The sequence below is a fragment of the Nyctereutes procyonoides genome, unplaced genomic scaffold, assembly GCF_905146905.1.
Source record: "Nyctereutes procyonoides isolate TBG_1078 unplaced genomic scaffold, NYPRO_anot_genome, whole genome shotgun sequence".
NCBI classification, from domain to species: Eukaryota; Metazoa; Chordata; class Mammalia; order Carnivora; family Canidae; genus Nyctereutes; species Nyctereutes procyonoides.
The window spans coordinates 54730293-54749971 of NW_026575126.1; the positions used below are offsets into that span (position 1 = coordinate 54730293).

The 19679-nt window shown below is 42.9% G+C and overlaps 1 protein-coding gene across 2 annotated transcripts in view; it reads left to right on the top strand.

Moving 5' to 3' along the window:
* Positions 1-1081: 1081 nt before the first annotated feature.
* METTL9 (methyltransferase like 9) overlaps positions 1082-19679 on the top strand; it is a 45577-nt gene continuing 26979 nt past the window's right edge. For both annotated transcript variants that reach the window (XM_055339941.1, XM_055339942.1), the window contains exons 1-3: positions 1082-1386; positions 13424-13614; positions 18516-18725. In XM_055339941.1, the coding sequence (XP_055195916.1) occupies positions 1222-1386; positions 13424-13614; positions 18516-18725 (566 nt within the window). In that variant the 5' untranslated portion in view covers positions 1082-1221. The remainder of the gene's footprint in view (positions 1387-13423; positions 13615-18515; positions 18726-19679) is intronic.

Genomic DNA, 19679 nt, shown 5'->3' on the forward strand with positions numbered 1-19679 from the left:
ACCTGGGAAGCTAGAGAGCCCGTGAAATTACGTTAACTCCTTAGTTGTAGCTTGGAGGTATAGCAGCAGGAAGGACTTCAGACACAGGAACACCGTGTGACCCCTTCGGTTCTGAAACGTTGCTGGGGCTCCTCGTGCTAGAAAGGATCAAAGAAACATCGGGTAAATACTGCTCCTAGAACCCAGTTCGCTGGAAGAGCGTTGGTTGGGTCCAAATTTCCGTTCAAGGAAACACGCAAGGGAGTCTAACTGGGGAGGGGTACCGGGGGGGGGTGGCGGGGAGAGGCGGGGTTGTGTCTTCATTCTCGGACAGGGTCATCGATACATTAAAATATTACTTGCGGGTGCCCCGGCGGCAGGAGCTTCCAACAATGGCAGAGCTTTCACGGATGCCTCTTAGAAGCACGCACCCAGCAACCTGCCAGGCGTGCGGGACGGGACTGGGAGGAGGGGTTGCTGATACCCTGTCTCCCCGAGATTCCCGGCGGCTTTGCAGCTGCAGCAGAGGCGGGTGGAGGCCCTAGGGGGTGGGGGCCCGGCTCGTCGGCTCTAAACGTAAACAGGACACTGGCAGCGTCCGTCCCCGGCGAGGTGTCGGGTCTGACAGTCTGGACGTACAGACCGCAAGGAGACACCCTCCCCCACCCCTCCGGGGTCCGTCTGCACAACCGGCAGCAAGTCCTGCTGGGGTCCGGGAGTGGGGGGGCCCGGAGGCAACGGCAAAAGCGAAGAAAGACCAGAAGCGCTGAGGGCACCACCTTAGAGGGGCCGGGACGCTTCAGTAACTCGCTTCGGAAGAAGCCCCCCCCTTCTACCCTACGAAAGCGAGAAATCCTCTCCACCATTACGCAGGCGGAAGGCGGGGACGCGCGCCCGGCGACTGCGCGCTCCCTTTGTCCCGCTCCCCCCGCCGCAGCCGCCGGAGGCTCGCGGAGCCGGAGGAGCGCGCCGCCGCGTCCCGTCAGTGCTCCGGGCGGAAACCGGTGCCGGCGGCTGCGGCGTTCCGCGGGCGGAAAGGAAAGGGGGGGAGGCAGGAAGGGTGCGCGCCGCCCGCTCCTCCCCACCCCCCCACCCCCCCGCCTCGGCCCTGCAGGGGCTGGATGGGCAAGTTGGGCGCGATGGCTCGAGCCCGGGCGGCGGCGGCGGCGGCCGGAGGCGGCGGCGCCTCCTCCTCCTCGCCCCGGCGCCGGCGGTGATCCGAAGGAGCGGCCGCGGCCCCCGATGAGACTGTTCGTGGGCTGGCTGTGCCTGAGCCTGGCGTCCGTGTGGCTGGCGCGGAGGATGTGGACGCTGCGGAGCCCGCTCACCCGCTCCCTGTACGTGAACATGACGAGCGGCCCCGGCGGGCCGGCGGCGGCCGCGGGCGGCAGGAAGGAGAACCACCAGGTACGCGGCCCGGCGGGGGCGGGGGCGTGGCGGCCGGGCCTTCCCGCGCGCGGCCGGGCTATTGTGCGGGGCTCCGCGGCCGCAGCCGCCTCCTCCCGCCCCCGCGGGCTGTCGCCCAGTCGCCCAGTCGCCTCGGCCCTTCGGAAAGTTTTCCCGACGTCTCCCCCGCCGGGCGCCGCCTCCGGGCCCCGCGGGCGCCTTTTGTTCCCGGGCGCGGGCGGAGCGCGGCCTCCCGGTCCTCCCCGGGCCCGGAGCCCCGCATTGTTCCCGGGCCGCGGGCGGCGGTCGCAGGCGCAGGGGCGCCCGGGGTGCGGGACCTTAGGGGCGGGCGCGGGGCCGCGGGCATCCACCGGGCACCGGGGCCTGCGGTCTGCACCACCGGGCCGAGCCCGTGACCCGCGCGACCCGCGGCCGCCGCCGGCCTCACCCCCACCCCCCACCCCGCACCCCGCACCCCAACCCTTGTTTGTCTGCTTCAATCTCTCAACATACAAAGGGCCATAAAGAAATGTAACCGTGCATCGTGAGCCTTTTTAAGTCTCTGGGCTTAAGCGACTGACATTTTTCCCCCTGCAGTTAAATTAAAAAAAAAAAAAAAAAAGGGTGTTTGACAGGTCCTCACACTCCCATCCTCCTGAGCCTCCCCCCACCCCCTCCACTCCTCCCTCCTCCCTGAGAGAGAGAGAGAGAGAGAGAGAGAGAGAGCTCTCCTTGCAACTTCAGTGTTTTGGTATCTGACCAGAAAGATGTGGTAAGAAGGAAGATGATGCAAGCTTTTCCTGGAAGGGATTTTTTTTTTTTTTTTTTAAGCAAAACAGAATTAGGCAGGAGTGAATTCTTTTCAGAGTTGCGGATCGTGAGCTCTGCGATGTGACCGGTTAGGGTGGTCTTTTCATGATAGTTTTGTGCCACTCCACAGAAGTATGTGTGCAGTTCAGCTGTAGAAGGAAGAGTGGAGGAAAATTAAAAAAAAAAAAAAAAAAAAGGAAAAGTGACATTTCATATTTGACCGTAATGTAGTGTGTGGTTAACCCTGCCTTCATTGAGAAGAGGCTTTCTAACTCTGCTAGAGTGCTGGCCTAGGATTGCTAGCGTTTATAGTACATCTTGCCTTTGCAAGGAGCAGGAAGCGATTATTCCCCATTTTGTGTCTCATCATTTTTCATAGATTTTGTTTGTTTTGTTTTTCCTGTGTTACAGCATTTATTATGCCAGGCGTTCGGAGAGTTTACACGTGAAGAATTATCTAAGGACTTAAAGCAATTCATTAAGAAAAGTAGCGGTTTAGTTTCTATCTAGTAATTACCGGTCACAGCCCCTTTTCTGTTTTTCAAGGAAATAATAAATTTCCACGAAGGAAAAAAAAATTGTTTTCTATCGTGACCCCACAGCTCTTGCAATTTGTCAGGGAATCATGCCTATGGTATTGTTGGGAGTGTGTACCTAAAGTCAGTAGGTGATCTTAAGCTGTAAAACCACATTCTTTGCTGTGGGTTAATTGCTTAACACTTACCCTTCTCAGAGAGACGACTCTAAAGTACCGCGGTGATAATGTAGTTACCAAAATGTCACACATCCGTATGGATGGTGGTGTAAAACAATGAATTAGAAATGTCATTTTCAACAATAGGTAGAAAGAAGGTTCTGGGTAGGATAAAAAGGAGACTGGTTTCCATTGATGTGGAATTATGGTCGAATCTCTTAGCTGTAGGTGTTTATGATTCTTGTCTTGATTACTTCTACTATAACACACTTGATATGTTTTCACTGCTTGTAGAAAAATTGGTTATATTTTAAAAATTGAGAAGCTGTTTAAGTAATTTGTTTTTTGTGGAGTGTAGATAGAATATATATATATAGCGCCTTAGCATAGCCTCGGAATATCTCCTAACAGGGGATACTCTCTAATCGCATACCTTTTTAAAACTGAATCAGTTAGGTTCTGAGGAAAACTAATACTGGTTTCAGATACTTCGTTTACTTTGTTTCGCTTCTGAGCTACTCAGGTATGTGTGTACACAGGTGTGCTTTAACCAGTTCGACTAACAGTTTGGCAGTTAAGTTCTCCAGGTGAAGACTAATCTGGTACTCTCTGAATATTTAGGGGGAGATTGGCTCTTTTCCATAGAGTGATCAATCCAGACATTATTTTGAGTTGAGACATTGACATTATGAAATATTGCCTATGAATAAAGATAAAAATGAACAAAAGAAATGTGTATGTAGAAAGCACGGTGAGATAAAGTGAAAGAGGACGCTGTCCGCTCTGCAGAGTGTCTGTTTATGGATTGTTACTGCTTTATATTGCAGCATCCTAGATGTGCCTCATAAACTGTCTCACTTATGAAGTAACTTAACACTAATATTCTTTCCCTCTTCAAATTTATAGTTTCATCTAAGGTTTTCTGGTGTTCATTTGGGTGTGTGGGATCCATCGCCAGCCACATCTGGTTCTTTTGGACTTGCATGAAAGTGGGGTTATGGATTTAATTGAACTGTACTTAGCACAAGTTTTCTTTATGGTTATTTTATTAAGAAATTATGGTGGAGGAGTCTGGTTAAAAGAGAGTTCTTGGGAAATGTTTATCATTAAAAATTGCTATTTAGTTACTATTGCCTGGAGGTGAAATGTAAGGCTCTTTTGAGCTAAGGTTGCTCTAAAACTATAGTAGCAGCACCATTTTAATAACTTGGTTGGTGTGCTAGCTTCAAATCTGGGATTATTTTTTCACTTTGGGCAAGAGAATAGCACGGAAGGGCTTGTCTTGGAGCTGGGATATGGCTTGCAGGCCAAATTGGGCTCACTGACTTTTTTGTTATAGCCTATGAAGTCAGAATAGTTTAACATTTTTAAATGGTCACAAAAAATATATTTTGTAATATGTGACAATTTCTTTTATGAAATTCAAATTCCAGTGTCCACAAATAAAGTTTTGTTGGCACAGCCACCACCTTCATTTACTTACTGTCTGTAAGGGCTTCCTCACTAACAATGGCAGACTTGATTGGTAGGTACTCTACGACCTACAAGCCTTAAATATTTACTGTGTGTCCCCTTACAGAAAAAGAGTTTTCCCCAGAGAAAATTTCCAGCTTCCTTCATCAGCAGCACATTTCTTAATCACAGGTTGCACAGTGGGTAGTTTGACTCATTGGGAAGAAATAGAGCCAGGCAGTGAGAAACTAGATATGTCGCTTTTTGGTATTGGCAGGCTCAGAACTTAAAAAGAAGGTAGCAACAATAAACATTTTGGATCTAGTGTTTTTGATGCATTGTACCTAATACTTAAAGTTAATGCAACTATTATGGAGCTATTGAAACTTGAAAGGGGCATTCAATAGTTTCTGAGTTGATAGAGTGGAAAAAAGAATTGTTATGGAACTCCCTGGAACGAGGCCGGACAGTTTCTTCAGGCGATGCACTGTAAGGATTTTTTTTTTTTTTTTCACTGTAAGGATTTTTAAGAGCACAGGTAACACTGGTTATCTGCAGTTAGTGAAGTGTAACTTAAAATTGCAAAAGTTTGGGTATAGTTATTTTTTCACCTTCTTATATAACTTCAGAACTGTGTTATGTTACAAACAGTGATGGAATTTTTTTTTCTTTTTAAACAGTGATGGATTTAAGACAGAATTGAAACTATTAGTGTTTTGTTTTTGTTTTTTCCAAATGAAAAAAATACTTGGGCTTCACAGTCATAGGTCAAAGTGCTGCTAATGGACAAATTCAGCCTCCTGTCCCCTCATTCCTCATTTACCTTGTGGTGAAGGCTGACCAAAGTCAGGCATGAGTTAACAGTGCTCAGGAGCAGTTGCCAGCTTGCCAGATGGACAACTGATGGATTTGTATCCTCTTCTGAATTGCCTTCCAGAACCTGGAGGCCTTTGCGGCCGAATACCAAAGAGATTTTGAAGAGTCTCTTTCCTTGTAACCTGTGTTGAAGCCCGATATAAGTGTTTGCCTCAGTTTCTCGGAACAGTAGGATCTCCCTCTTCTGCTGGATATATACCAGGGGCCTTTATGTTCCCCTTTGAAGGTGCTTGAGGGCACCCTGGTAATTGCCAGTAAAAGACTGTTGTTTAGATCCTCTGAAGCTTTGTTAAAATCTTAGGATTATAAAATTCTAACAGTGAGTATTTGAAATGAAAATTGCCAATAATTTATTTATTAAATCAAAGCTGAAACAACTTAATGTAATCCATATGAATTGTTTCTCTCCATGGATGAGAGAGTGCTCTGTCACTCTACACATTAAAATCTCACATAAAGAGGTTGTTGGTTTAGGTTTGTGTCATTTGTGGAAAAATAATGAGTGGTTTGAATATTTACTCTTATGCTGTGCCTAAATGCAAGAAAGTGTCAGTGATTGAATGTCTGGACTGATAGGATTCATTGCAGAACTTAGAATGTAATTTTTGAATCCTTAGCTGTCAGGTTAATGTCATTAGGCTTGGTCTGACCACCCCCAGTAGTAGAAAAGATTTTGTGTTCATGGACCCCATCAGTGGAGCCTTTCCAATTGTTTCTAGTGGTACTAAATGCCTCAGGTCTTTGGTTACTCATTCTTTTTGAGAATGGCTGGGTGCCCAGACCTACAGTGTGGTTTTAAGGCATTCCCTTGAACTTCAGTTCTCTGACTGGCTTTTGTGGGCCTTGGACAGGAAGGGGAAGGAAATCAAGTTATTGTGCTTCTATTGTGTGCCAAACACTTTAATGTATCATCCTCTCTCATCCTTCTAACAACTCCCAGAGGTAGGGGGTGCACCCCCTTTTTTGATAGAAGATTGAGCCTGAGAGAGATGAAACTTGCTTATGAGACAGTTGGTAGGTAGCAGAGTTGGGTTTTGACCCCAGCTCTGTCTGATTTCAAGGCCCAGGCTTTTTCCACCTTTTCATGGTATCCCTCCTAGGAAATCTTGTGTTGTCTGAGAGTCTGGGAAAGTAGGCTGCCTCCTTAATAGGAAACTGCCTCCACCCTAGTTGACCTCTGTGTAGACATTGAAGCTATGTAGCTATACAAAACACCCATTGGAGTTTTGCAGTTTGTGAATTAGACCAGGATGGGACAACTGTTCCAAACTTTGGCTTTAATCCAGTTTGTGCGTGCTTCGGTCAAGTTTAATGTTGAAAAAAAATCTTTCCTATGATGTCTTTTTTTCTGACACTAATTCTCTGACACTGGCTGGGCGTCCTACAATTCATTTTTATTCTTTTTTTTTTAAGTTTTATTTATTTATTCATGAGAGACACAGAAAGAGAGGCAGAGGGAGAAGCAGGCTCCATGTAGGGAGCCTGATGTGGGACTCGATCCCAGGTCTCCAGGATCACACCCTGGGCTGAAGGCGGCGCTGAGCTGCTGAGCCACTTGGGCTGCCCTCATTTTTATTCTGACACAACCCAGAATTGACATCCATCCAGAGGTTTAAGGGCTCTGTCGTACAAGACTGCCCTCCCTTCAGATGCCAGCTGCAGGTAATGGGTACACAGACTACCTCTCCATGCTTCTGCCCAACTTGGTTACAAATTCTGGGATTTCCATAACCCTCCCTCAGGTTAGATAATTTGCTAGAATGACTCAGAAGTTAGGAAAATACTTATTTACTGGTTTATTATAAAGGATACAATTCAGGAAGAGCCAATTGGAAGGGGTACATATTGCAAAGTATGGGCGGGGGTAGAGGGTGGCACAGAGCTTTTCTGCCCTCTCCAGGTGAACCACCCTCCCAGCACATTGGCGTGTTCAGCCACCTGGAAGCTCCCAGAACCCTGTTGTTTAGGGGTTTTATGAAAGTTTCATTACCTTGGCATGCATGGGTGGTTAAATCATTGGCTCTTAGTGATTAAACTCAGTCCCTAGAGGTTGGAGGTGGGGCTGAAGGTTCCACGGTTTGCCACCACCCCCTCATCGTCATATTAGCATTACAGAAGATACTCAGAAGATCACTCAGGAGATTCTCCAAGGTTTTTATGAGCTCTGTGCCTGGATCTAGGTGGTGAAGACCAAATATACATGTATTTTTTTTTATTATACCATATTGCTTAAAATCAGGAAGTTGGCTTTTTAAAATCACTTTCTAATTCCAACTCTACTACTGTGCTCATGTCCTTTGTATTTTGGAAGAAAAGAGATAGTACATTTCTGTTTGATTGTTGAGGAACTCAAAAATAAATTTAGAAAAACTTCTAATTTTTTTTTAAATTCTGTGTGCTTTTTTTTTAAAAGATTGATTGATTGATTGATTTATGATAGACAGAGAGAGAGAGAGAGAGAGAGAGAGAGAGGCAGAGACACAGGAGGAGGGAGAAGCAGGCTCCATGCCAGGAGCCCGACGTGGGACTCGATCCCGGGACTCCAGGATCGTGCCCTGGGCCAAAGGCAGGTGCTAAACCGCTGAGTCACCCAGGGATCCCGAAAAACTTGTAATTTTATCCCTCGGTCTAGATAAGGAAATATAATCTTATAGGATATGCTTTGAAGGAACGATTCATCCACCAAGATGATATAAAGATTAGGAGATGTTTGTGGGCTTTATCTGTAAGACCTGACCTAATACCATATTATTTTGATTAGTGAATACTGCCACATACGTGTTCAGAACTCATGTCTACCTGATGTGGCTGTTTATTTGTCTGATTTTTAGTATCTTACAGTCTTGTTGCAAGTAGGGAGAACACTGCTATTTACTGTAATTTTTAGAAGATTTCCTGGTTAGTTATCACATCCTACTTTGTACTTGGCATCAGCAGATGACTGCATGGCATAATTGGTTTGATTAGAATTTATTTAAAAGATTTCCTTACTTATTTGGATTGAAGAAAATTCAAGTAAGCTTTAAAGGAAGATGCTAAGACGACGTTTTTCCAGACACCAGTCTCCAGCAGAGGAGGCCAGCCTACTGTAAGTAGGGTGGGTACACCGTCCTTCCAGTGTGAACATTTAACGAGCATGATGCTTTGTTCTTGCCTGTGCACCTTGGTCTCTGTAGTCTTTGAGGAGCACATATTCAAAGAACTTACCTGCTTGAAAGTGCATGAGAGCCTACAGACAGGCCACCCAGTGCTGCAAGCTCATTACAGCTTTTCATTTAAGCTGAATTGTCTGGAGAGAGGAACTCCGGGGGACTGCCTAATGGTTGCAGGGGCCCCTGCATTGATTTTTCTATCAGTATCTCATCTCAGAGCAAGGGGACTGCTTATTTAAGCCCTGAACATCTTGACCAAGATCATAATCCCATTACCCGATTCCCTTGCTTCCCTTGGTTTCTGACTTTTTTCCCTCCTCTGGAGTATAAGTTCCTGGAGGCCAGTGAATCCATCTTTCATTTTACCTAGACCACTGTTAAGCTGGGATAATTAGGAAACACTAATGAAATTTTCTGGGTTGGCCCATGTAGTCGTTTCCAGGCAGTGGTGATTTTGCCTCCCAGGAGACATTTGGCAATGTCTGGGACATTTTGGGTTGTCATGACTGGGGGGAGTGCTCCTGGCATCTGATCGGTAGGGGCTGGAGATGCTGCTAAATATCCTGTAATGCATCGGACAGATCCCGTAACAGGATTATCTTGCCCCAAATGTCAGGAATGCTGAGGCTGAAAACCATATAATTTAGTTGCTATCTAGATCAGATTATCATTTCTCTAAACACACCCAGTCCAGTTTACTTGGGCAGAATGGTCCTGCTTTCTTTTCTGAAAATGAATCTCAGACATACTGGGTAGACTAAAGAGAATCTTTGAACGAAACTTTGGTAAAACAACATGCACCTAGAATAGGAACCTAGATTAGCTGGAAGTGCTCAGAAACCCTAGGCTTCCCCTTTATCCAGAAGTTGTGAGGTGGTAAATGAAATGTGAAGCATTTGGCCAGGTGCCTTGTACAAGGTAGGTGTTCAGTCAGTGTTGTCCTTTGTTGCCTGCTTGTGGTGATGCAATTTTGTGGTGTGTGGGTAGATTTAACCACTGTTTGCAGAAGTGGATTTAAGCAAGGCCTTTCAGGGGCATTGGCTGACTCGGTGGAGCATATGACTCTTGATCTCGGGATTGTGAGTTCAAGCCTCACGTTGGGTATAGAGATTACTTAAATAAATAAAGTAAAATAATAAAATAATTTAAAAAAGAAAAGCAAGACCTTTCAAAAACCTGAATTTTAGAAATTGACAGAAACACAGTGACAGCTCTCTCTGTGGTTATCCTTATATCCCTTCTAGGATTTTGTTAGAAACTTCAAATTCTGTTAGGCTGCCTGTGATTTTTTCTTTTTTTCTTTTTTTTTTTTTTAGGTTTTATTTATTTATTTATTTATTTGAGAGAAAGAGCACATGTGCCTACGAGAGAGCATGAGCAGGGGGCAGGGTGCAGAGGGAGAGGGAGAAACTGACTCCCCACTGGACAGAGAGCCTGCTACAGGGCTTGATACAAGGACCCTGAGATAATGACCTGAGCTGAAGGCAGATGCTTAACCAACTGAGCCACCCAGGTGCCCCCGTGATTTTTTTTTTTTTTTGAAGATTCATTTATTTTTAGAGAGAGAGTATGTGAGTAGGGGGAGGGGCAGAGGGAGAGAGAATGAGAGAGAGAGAAAGAGAAAGAGAGAGAAAGAGAGAAGCATACTCCCCACTGAGCATGGAGCCTGACACAGGGCTCCATCTCATGACCTGGAGATCATGACCTGAGCCAAAATCAAGAGTTGAATGCTTAACCTGCTAAGCCACCCAGGTGCCCCTAGGCCTAGGCTGCCTGTGATTTTAACAATAATTCATTTGATGAACATTTATTGTTCATTGTATCTGTGCCAGGTACTGAAGTCAGTCATTGTCCCTACCTTTATGAAACTTTCTGTCTACTTGGGAAGATAGACATGAACATACAGTTATGTATAGTTATTCACTTCAATGGTCATAAATGTTACTGAGGAGATATATGGGATATAGGAGAAGGTATTTGAATTTGGGGGGGGGGGGGCTACCTAGTCTGCAAGTTCAAGGCAAACACACTTGAAGAAATATTTAGGCTTAGATCAAATTAATCAGGTGAAGAGAAAGTGGGTTGAGGCAATGGGAAATGGAGGGGACAGAGCAGACAGGTGTGAGACAGCCTTGAGAAAGGAGCCTCCCAGAAATAGAGGGATACAGTGTTGTGGCATAGTGAATGGCCAGGGGTTATGGATGGGTAGACAGTGTCATGAGGTAGGCTGTGGACACAGAATGGACAAATCGTGTAGGGCCTGGTAAGCCAAATTGAGCATTTTGGATACTAGCTTCAGACTTATGTGAAGCAAGGTCTTGATGTGATCAGATTTGCATTTAAAAATTTGCATTTTTAAAGAGGTTTGCTTGGTCACTTAAATTTTCAGACCGCTTTTCATTTCTGGAAGATAAAAATGGCATCTACATTTAAATGTGTATGTGTATGTTAAAAACCCTTATCGAGATATAATTCACATACCATAAAAGTCATCCTTCTAAGTGTACAGTTCGGTGGTGGTTAGCACAGTATATTCACAGAGTTGTACAGCCATCACCACTCTAATTTCAGAACATTTTCATCACTCCAGAAAGAAACTCCATATCAATTAAGACACTCTCTTTGCCAACTGCAATCTACTTCTTGTGTCTGGATCTGCCTATTCTGGACACTTCATGTAAGTGAAATCCTATCCTTTCTGGCTTTTTGTGTCTGGCTTCTTTCCCTTAGCATAATGTTTTCACAGTTCATCCATGTTGTCACATGAATCAGTACTTCACTGCTTTTTATGGCTGAATATCTTGTTTATCCATCAATTGATGGGCATTTGGGCTATTTCCACTTTTTGGAGATTATGAATAATGCTGCTGTGGAGTTGACATTTGCATCCTGCAGATGGTCAGGAGGAACATGGATTTCAACCTTTGTCTTTAAAGAGGCGGGCTTTACTCCTTTTTATTCTGTAGCAATTCTGTTTAGTAAGCAGTTTCTTTTCTGAAACACTTGAGTGGCTGTAAAGGTTCAACCACATGTGTGAATGTCAATGAATTGAGAAAAATGCTGTTAAGAACTTGAGTTTTCCTCTTGGCACTTGAAAGCAATTTGCAGTTAATGATGCCAAGTTCTGGAAGTCCACTGTTTTCTGTTGTCCATTACAAGTGAATGCCAAGGAATTGTTAGCTCCTCTGTTTCACTTGAATGACTTCTTGTCCACATTAATAGAGTGTACCTGATTGCCTACAACCAAGGTGATGGCTTTCATCCTGATTAGTCATTTCAGAGAATAAAAAATAAATGAAAGTCAGAGTGGCCTCAGTATTACAGAGTTCAGAATGTGCACAGAAGGTCGTGAGTATAATAAAAAATGGTTTATGACATGTACTGGGGCATAACTTCAGGCACGATGAATATTAAGAATTAGTTAATGATAAAGCAAGAACATTTTCAGACCAAGGAAAAAAGTATAGGCAGTAAATATAAGAAGCTTCACAGCTTATCATGTACAGTAGAAGAAATGAAAATTGTTTTCAAGTCTAAGCAGTTTTGGTAACAGTGTTCAAATAGTGAATTAACACAAATCAGTCAACAGTTGGGAGATCTGGTATTTAGTTTGGATATAGGTTTGTGAAAAAGATGAGCTAATCTTTGCAATTTTAATGTGCCTGTTTGCTTGTTTGTATTGGTTTCTAACTGGTTCCTTTTAATGTTAGTGTCAGGAATGTTACCCAAGATTTCATTCCACATTTAGCAAGCTTCAAATGACTGTAAAATTGGTCCACCAGTTGAGTAAGCAGTTACGGGACACCTGCTGATAAATGTCATATTTATCAGGGGGAAGCAAATTATTTTTGGCCAGTAGACTTTATTGGGAAAAAATTGATTGTTTCTTAGCAGATCATGGATTACTAGTAACTGGTCAACCCTACAGTTTCATCATTGTAATTAATGGGCTTACTGTTATTTATCAGGCCATGTTAGAGGATCTCATTGCTGTTATTATAGGATTCTTTTGTGTGTCTGGTACTATATTGAGGATTTGCCTGCATTACCTTCTTTAATCCTCTCAGTAGATACCAGTGACAGGTAGGTATCTACTAGGATAGGTACATACCAGTGACATCTCTAGTCTACAGATGACTGAACTGAGGCTCAGTGACTAAGTGACTTCTCCAAGCTTGCACAGGAATGGTGGAGCCAGGACTTGATTGTGGAGCAGACCTAAAGCTGGCCTACCCTACTATCTACCTTCCCCTTTCCTGGTACACTAACTCTAAATGAAAATGGAAAACGTATGTATTGTGGAAGATTAAATTTCATCCATGGTTGACGTTCTTGGATTTTGTTCTCAAAAGTGCATTCTGGTTAGAGCCTGTTCCTGGGTATTTGGTTCTCTGGCCTGTTATTACTTTGTTTTCTCATTGATTGCAATGTGACCTTAAGTAACTTCTTAATCTTTCTCAAGAACATATTGCCCCTATTTGAGAATGTTATATGACCTGGTAAAGCACACCTCAGTATTTCTAAAGGCAGCTTAATCTGGTCACTGGAGTGTTAACTTCTGCTGCTTACTCTGCCATTGATGTGTTTGGTGTTTTTTTTTTTTTTTGTGGTTTTGAATTAAATCACTGCATTACATGATGGTTTCCTTATCTAAAACAAAGTTAATAATGCTAGTTTTGGCTTCTGAGACTGATTTTCAGTGAAGGAGAGGCCAACAGAGCTTTCCTAGATCTCAGAGTACTGGAGGTATAGTGACTGAAATAGTGGGCCAGGAGTCAGAACACCTGGATTATGGCCTCGCTCTGCCACCTACTAACCTACTAAGCTATATGATTCAGAAGCCTCTTCAACCTTCCTCTGCCTTCCCATCCCCTTAGGAGAATTAAATGAGAAATTATGTATGTGGAAGTATTTTACACTTTATAGGTTATCTGAGCATAAAAGATGAGATTATCCTCAAAGTGCCAAGGGCCATGAGATTATGATATTTGGAAATATCACATTTGATTTAGTCTTCGGGCTTTTGTTTAGATGACACTTCAGTTGTGTATTTTCACTTTTTCTTCTTTTTTAGTGGTATGTGTGCAACAGAGAGAAATTATGCGAATCACTCCAGGCTGTCTTTGTTCAGAGCTACCTTGACCAAGGAACACAGATCTTCTTAAACAACAGCATTGAGAAATCGGGCTGGCTATTTATCCAATTATATCACTCTTTTGTGTCATCTGTTTTTAGCCTGTTTATGTCTAGAACATCTATCAATGGGTAAGTGAATCTTGTGTATTTTTTCTTTACCCTTAGGTTTATGAAAAAAAAGAGGAAAGTTGTTTTGTTGAAGGTGTTGACTGCCTCCGCTACAGTACTTCTACTAGTTAGAATCCTTGACAGTGGGTCCAGTCTTCAGCCTTATGCTCCCAAGTGATGTTCATAATGCTGCTAATTCCCTGTGGGAGAGTATCAAGAACTGAGTTCTTAACATAGCTGGAGAGTGAAATCTTCACCTTAAGCACACTTTCCAGGAGCAAGTTTTTGGGGGGGATTTAATCAGTGCAGCAATGTGTGATGGCTTATTTCGAGTGAAGGGTCCTAATGTCTAGGCTCACCAGAATTTTTTTTTTCCGATTTTATTTATTTATTCATGAGAGACACACAGAGAGAGGCAGCAGACATAGGCAGAGGGAGAAGCAGACTCCATGCAGGGAAGCCTGATGCGGGACTTCATTCCAGGACCCCAGGATCACAACCTGAGCCAAAGGCAGTTGGTCAACCAATGAGCCACCCAGGGATCCCTCACCAGAATTTTTTAAACTTACTATGGAAGTACCTATCTCCAGAGTGGTTCTTTTGCATAAATCCATGGAAGAAGCTTTAGGAATATTTTTTATCTTTTCTTGGTCAAATTTTCAAGTATCTCCAAGGCCCAAGAATCTAGAATGCCAAGGGGAAAATCAGTAGGGCTCACTGTTTATGAAGCCTTTTTGGACAGCTTAAAGCCACTAGTTGGGCCCACTTTTTTCCCCCTTCAGGTTTGGAGCCAGCTTCTCCTGAATGTCTGGATCCCCAATCTATCATCTGGTCCTTAAATATGTTTTTAGGCACCATGAGCCATTTCTCAAGATTTCTTACTTGATTTTCTTCATTGTTTATATGAAATTGCCTTAAGTTTGCTTCAGCAAACAGTTGTTATTTTTGTATTGGTAGTTGAATTTATACAACTTGGTCTGACATTTTGTTTCTGAAATTGGCTGCACCAAGTTTCTGTTCTATACCATTTTATTTTTCTTTGGAAAGCAGACAAGTCACTGTAGCAATAATTCTTATCCTTTATGGTGGCCTTTACCTCTTTAAAAATGACAAAAGGAAAAAAAATGACAAAAGGTAGGAATCCTCTCTTCAAATAGTATTTACATTCAACATTTCACATATAATTTTGGGTGATTTCAAACTGAACCACCTCTCTCCTTCACCCCCACCCCATCTCCAACTTCTGCCCCATTGGCTCCTGGTTAAAATTCCTTGATTTGGAATTTCGTGGTTTGGTCAAAGAGAGGCAATACATTTAATCAATCCTTTGGGTTCCCTTATCTATGGCTCTTACCTCCCACTCTCCCAAAACATGTCCTGTGTCCTTTTCTCACCTGAAAGCTTAATTTTGAGCCTGTTGGTACTTTGCATCCATGATACGTTATTACCATAGATGGTTGTCTCTTTCTGAAATAATTATAGGCATACCTCATTGTATTGTTCTTCTCTTAATTGTACTTCACAGATATTGCATTTTTAAAAAAATATTTATTTATTTATTCATGAGAGACCCAGAGAGAGAGAGAGAGAGACAGAGACAGAGACAGAGACAGAGACACAGGCAGAGAGAGAAGCAAGGTCCATGTAGGGAGCCCGATGTGGGACTCTATCCCGGGACTCCAGGATCATGCTCTGGGCCAAAGGCAGGAGCTAAACCACTGAGCCACCCAGGGATCCCCAGATAATGCATTTAAAAAAAATTTAATTGGAGTCTGGGATAACCATGCATCATGCAAGTCTATCAGTACCATTTTTCCAGTAGCATTTGCTCACTTTGCATCTGTGTGTCGTATTTTGGTAATTCTCACAATATTCAGACTTTTTCATTACTATATTATGATAATCTCTGATCAGTGATTATGCCTTGGTGAAAACTCAGGTGACAGCATTTTTTTTTTTTTTTTAGGAATAAAGTATTTTTAACTAAGGTTAAATGTGCATTGCTTTTTTAGACATAATGCTGTTGCACACTTTATAGACCACAGTAGAGTGTAAACATAACTTTTATGTGCACTGGGAAACCAAACAATTCATTTGGCTTGCTTTATTGTGATACTCGCTTTATTGTAGTGGTCTGGGTATCCTGTACTGCGTGGTACCTTCTTTAATTAAGACGTTACTTATCAGACAAGAGGAAGGCCAAGTCAGGAGAGACATGATAGCTGCTTTCAGAGTTTATATTGTAAGGAAAATATAAGGAGGCACACCTCTATAGATTCTAAATCTAGAGAGAACTTAGATTGTGGCCAAAGAACGGAGGATGGTTATTAAACACTAACCCCCGACTGTCCAAGGACATCACTAACTTTAGAAATTAAAGGCAAGGGGATCCCTGGGTGGCTCAGTGGTTTAGTGCCTGCCTTTGGCCCAGGGCGCGATCCTGGAGTCCCGGGATCGAGTCCTGCGTCAGGCTCTTGGCATGGAGCTTGCTTCTCCCTCTGCCTGTGTCTCTGCCTCTCTGTCTCTCTCTATGTCTAAAATAAATAAATAAATATTAAAAAAAAAAAGAAATTAAAGGCAAGTGAGGGAGTCAGACCTCTCCATAGTATGTGTTTGCTGGAAACTTATATTGAGCTAGGTCAGTGTTTTGGTATTTTAAATTGGATAACTATTGTGTGGGACTGATCCACATATGTCAGGAAGCCTAGCTTTTCTGGCCTACCCTCACTAACTGACAGCATTCCCAATTCATCAGAACTACCCCAGACTCTCTCACCTATAGGGCAGAGTTGGTCCTGGTTGAGAAACACCTGGTTGAGGGCTTGATGAATTTTGATTTGACAGTTTTAATCTTTTTGTGGAGCCTTTGTGGCTCATGATTTTTGGAAATAACCAACTGAGCCACTCAGTCACCCCTCTTTGGTGCCCTTAAATGTAGATAAATCAGATTACCTCCTGAGCTCTGACCGCAGATGACCTCTATGTCTAGAGTTTTAGGATTATCATGTCAAGGTTCCTTACATCCCAAGTTGGCTAGGAAAACATGTTATTTTATAACTGGGAAAGTTTAAGCCAAATAACTGTTTTGTAAATTACTTTTGAACCTGTGGCAAGTCAGCAGCAACACTGGGAAAATGCATCCCTCAAGCCATGCTGTCTGTACCCTCTTCCTGCTCTGACTCTGGCTCCTGTGTGAATTTTGTAAAGCCCCTTCAGTAAGTTCAGTCCCTTTTTTCAGATTTGCTTTCTGCAGTGTAATGTACATTAGAAGATTAAAACAAAACAAAACAAAACAAAACAAGACAGCTGTATTGGAGGAAATCACTTTTCTCTGTAAGGGATAGCATCGTGTTTAACAATCTCTGATGTCCATGCTCCCAAACCCCCCTAGTTTTTAGCATTTCTGTGGAGCATAAGATTTGCTATAAACACATTAATAGATATGGTGAAACTCTCCTATTGCCTTAATGGGAAAAGGGTAGAGAGGTGGTTTGTTATATGAACTCTGCAGTTTTAATCCTTTCCTAAACTGGTCTTACCAGGAGCACCAGGTTGCACACATCTTTCCAGTCACCTTGTGACATGTTGTACCTTATGATTATTTCCAGAAAGTAGCAGTACAGTACAGATTTCTCTGCCATTTCCTAGACCAGTGGTTTTCAAACTGTGTTCCAGGGTCTGAAGAGGAAGTGCCTCAGGAGCTGCTTCAGGCTGCAAGGAAAGGCCCAGAAGTGGCAGCTTCTTGAAGGCTCTTAACCTCATTTCTGCAGCAGCTCCATTTACCATTCATTGTCATCTCTGAGCTCCACTTGATTTCAAGAAAGGGTTTTACTGCTTAAAGGGAGTTGGAGAATCCCTGCTTGGGAAAGACTAGGATTTGAGAGCTAGAAAACCAGGGCTAAGTGAGGAACACATTCTGCTCCCCAACATGATGCTTCTGTGAGACTTGGTTTGAGCCATAGCTGCTGTTGCAAGAACTCTCTCTGATCTCCATTTAACTCTTCTCCAACTCTTTTTTTTGAGGCATTACTGTGGTTTTGAATGTTTTTTAGGATCTTTAAAAATAATAGACCTAGACATTTGGGTAATATATAAATCAATGGAAGTATGAATCTACTTTTTAAATGCAAATTAACTGATGCCACAGGGGCCGCTCTTTCTGCTTTCTCTAGTGTCTCTTAAACATCTATGATAGTGAAGCTATTTTTCCTTACCCATTGTTTAGTTTCATAACAGCTTTTTTTTTTTTTTCTATTTGATTTTTCTGCTTAGTGTTATTGGCTAGTGCTGTGGTCTGATTCTGTTGGCCTGTAACAGAAAACATTACTCCATCCATCTCTCCTTCCTAGTTTGACATAAGTTCTTCACATTCACTTTTTTTTTTTAAATTTTTATTTATTTATGATAGTCACACAGAGAGAGAGAGAGAGACGCAGAGACATAGGCAGAGGGAGAAGCAGGCTCCATGCACCGGGAGCCTGACGTGGGACTCGATCCCGGGTCTCCAGGATCGCACCCTGGGCCGAAGGCAGGCGCTAAACCGCTGCGCCACCCAGGGATCCCCTCACATTCACTTTTTAATTTCTTACTCATTCTTCCTCCCTTCCCTTCCTCTCTCATTCATCCTGTTTCCTTTCTGCCTTTTATTTCTCTCCCTTCCCCATTCTTTATAGTTTTTATTTATAATCTCAGAGCCAAACGATACCTGGAGGGAGGTATTTTCTTATTTTACTAACTTTGCTTTTAACCCTGTAAGTCATATAAAAGGTAATGTATAATTTAACCATATAATCACATAAAATAAACATTTTGTAGGTTCAGGAGGAGGCTGTCAGGGCTAGTTACTATAGTTGCTCTGAATGTATGTGGGGGTGCTTACTTTGCATGGACTCTTCCATTTTTGTCCCCTTTTTTTTTTCCAGGTTGCTAGGAAGAGGCTCCATGTTTGTGTTTTCACCAGATCAGTTTCAGAGACTGCTAAAAATTAATCCAGACTGGAAAACCCATAGACTTCTTGATTTAGGTGCTGGAGATGGAGAAGTCACAAAAATCATGAGCCCTCATTTTGAAGAAATTTATGCCACTGAGCTGTCTGAAACTATGATATGGCAGCTTCAGAAGAAGAAATACAGGTATAAGTTTTAGACATCATTTGGGGTATATTTCTTGGTTTTAGTGTATTATTTAGTATATGTGGTGCCAAATCAAGCACTTGAGTATGTTATTTAAAGGATATGAATCAGAAACAATTCTCCATGATTAGAAAATTTTTAAAACTTTCTATATTACAGTTAAGTAGAAACAGAGAGAAATAATCTTTCCTTGTCAGTATTACTTTGGTCTAGAGGAGTCGGCTCTGTAGAAGGAGAGGGGCACATGAGGGACAGCTTAGTAGAGGGAGATCAGACGTAAAGACTTTTGTGATTGAAATCTGACATTCTTTTTTTTTAATAATTTATTTTTTATTGGTGTTCAGTCTGCCAACATACAGAATAACACCCAGTGCTCATCCCGTCAAGTGCCCCCCTCAGTGCCCGTCACCCATTCACCCCCACCCCCCACCCTCCTCCCTTTCCACCACCCCTAGTTCGTTCCCAGAGTTAGGAGTCTTCATGTTCTGTCTCCCTTTCTGATATTTCCTACCCATTTCTTCTCCCTTCCCTTCTGTTCCCTTTCACTATTATTTATATTCCCCAAATGAATGAGACCATATAATGTTTGTCCTTCTCCGATTGACTTATTTCACTCAGCATAATACCCTCCAGTTCCATCCACGTTGAAGCAAATGGTGGGTATTTGTCGAAATCTGACATTCTTAAGGTTTGGTTTTTATTTTATTTTTCAGTGAAAAAAAATTTTATTGTGGTAAACTCCATAACATAGAATTTACCATTCTAGCCATTTTTAAGAGTATAGTTAGTGGTATTAAGTACATTTACATTGTGTAACCATCACCACCATCCATCTTTAGAACTTTTTTATTTTTCCCACTGAAACTCTGTACCCATTAAATACTAATTTCTCAAATCTACCCCTCCCCCCCATTTCCCTGGCCCCTGGCTACCACCATTCTATGTCGTGTTTCT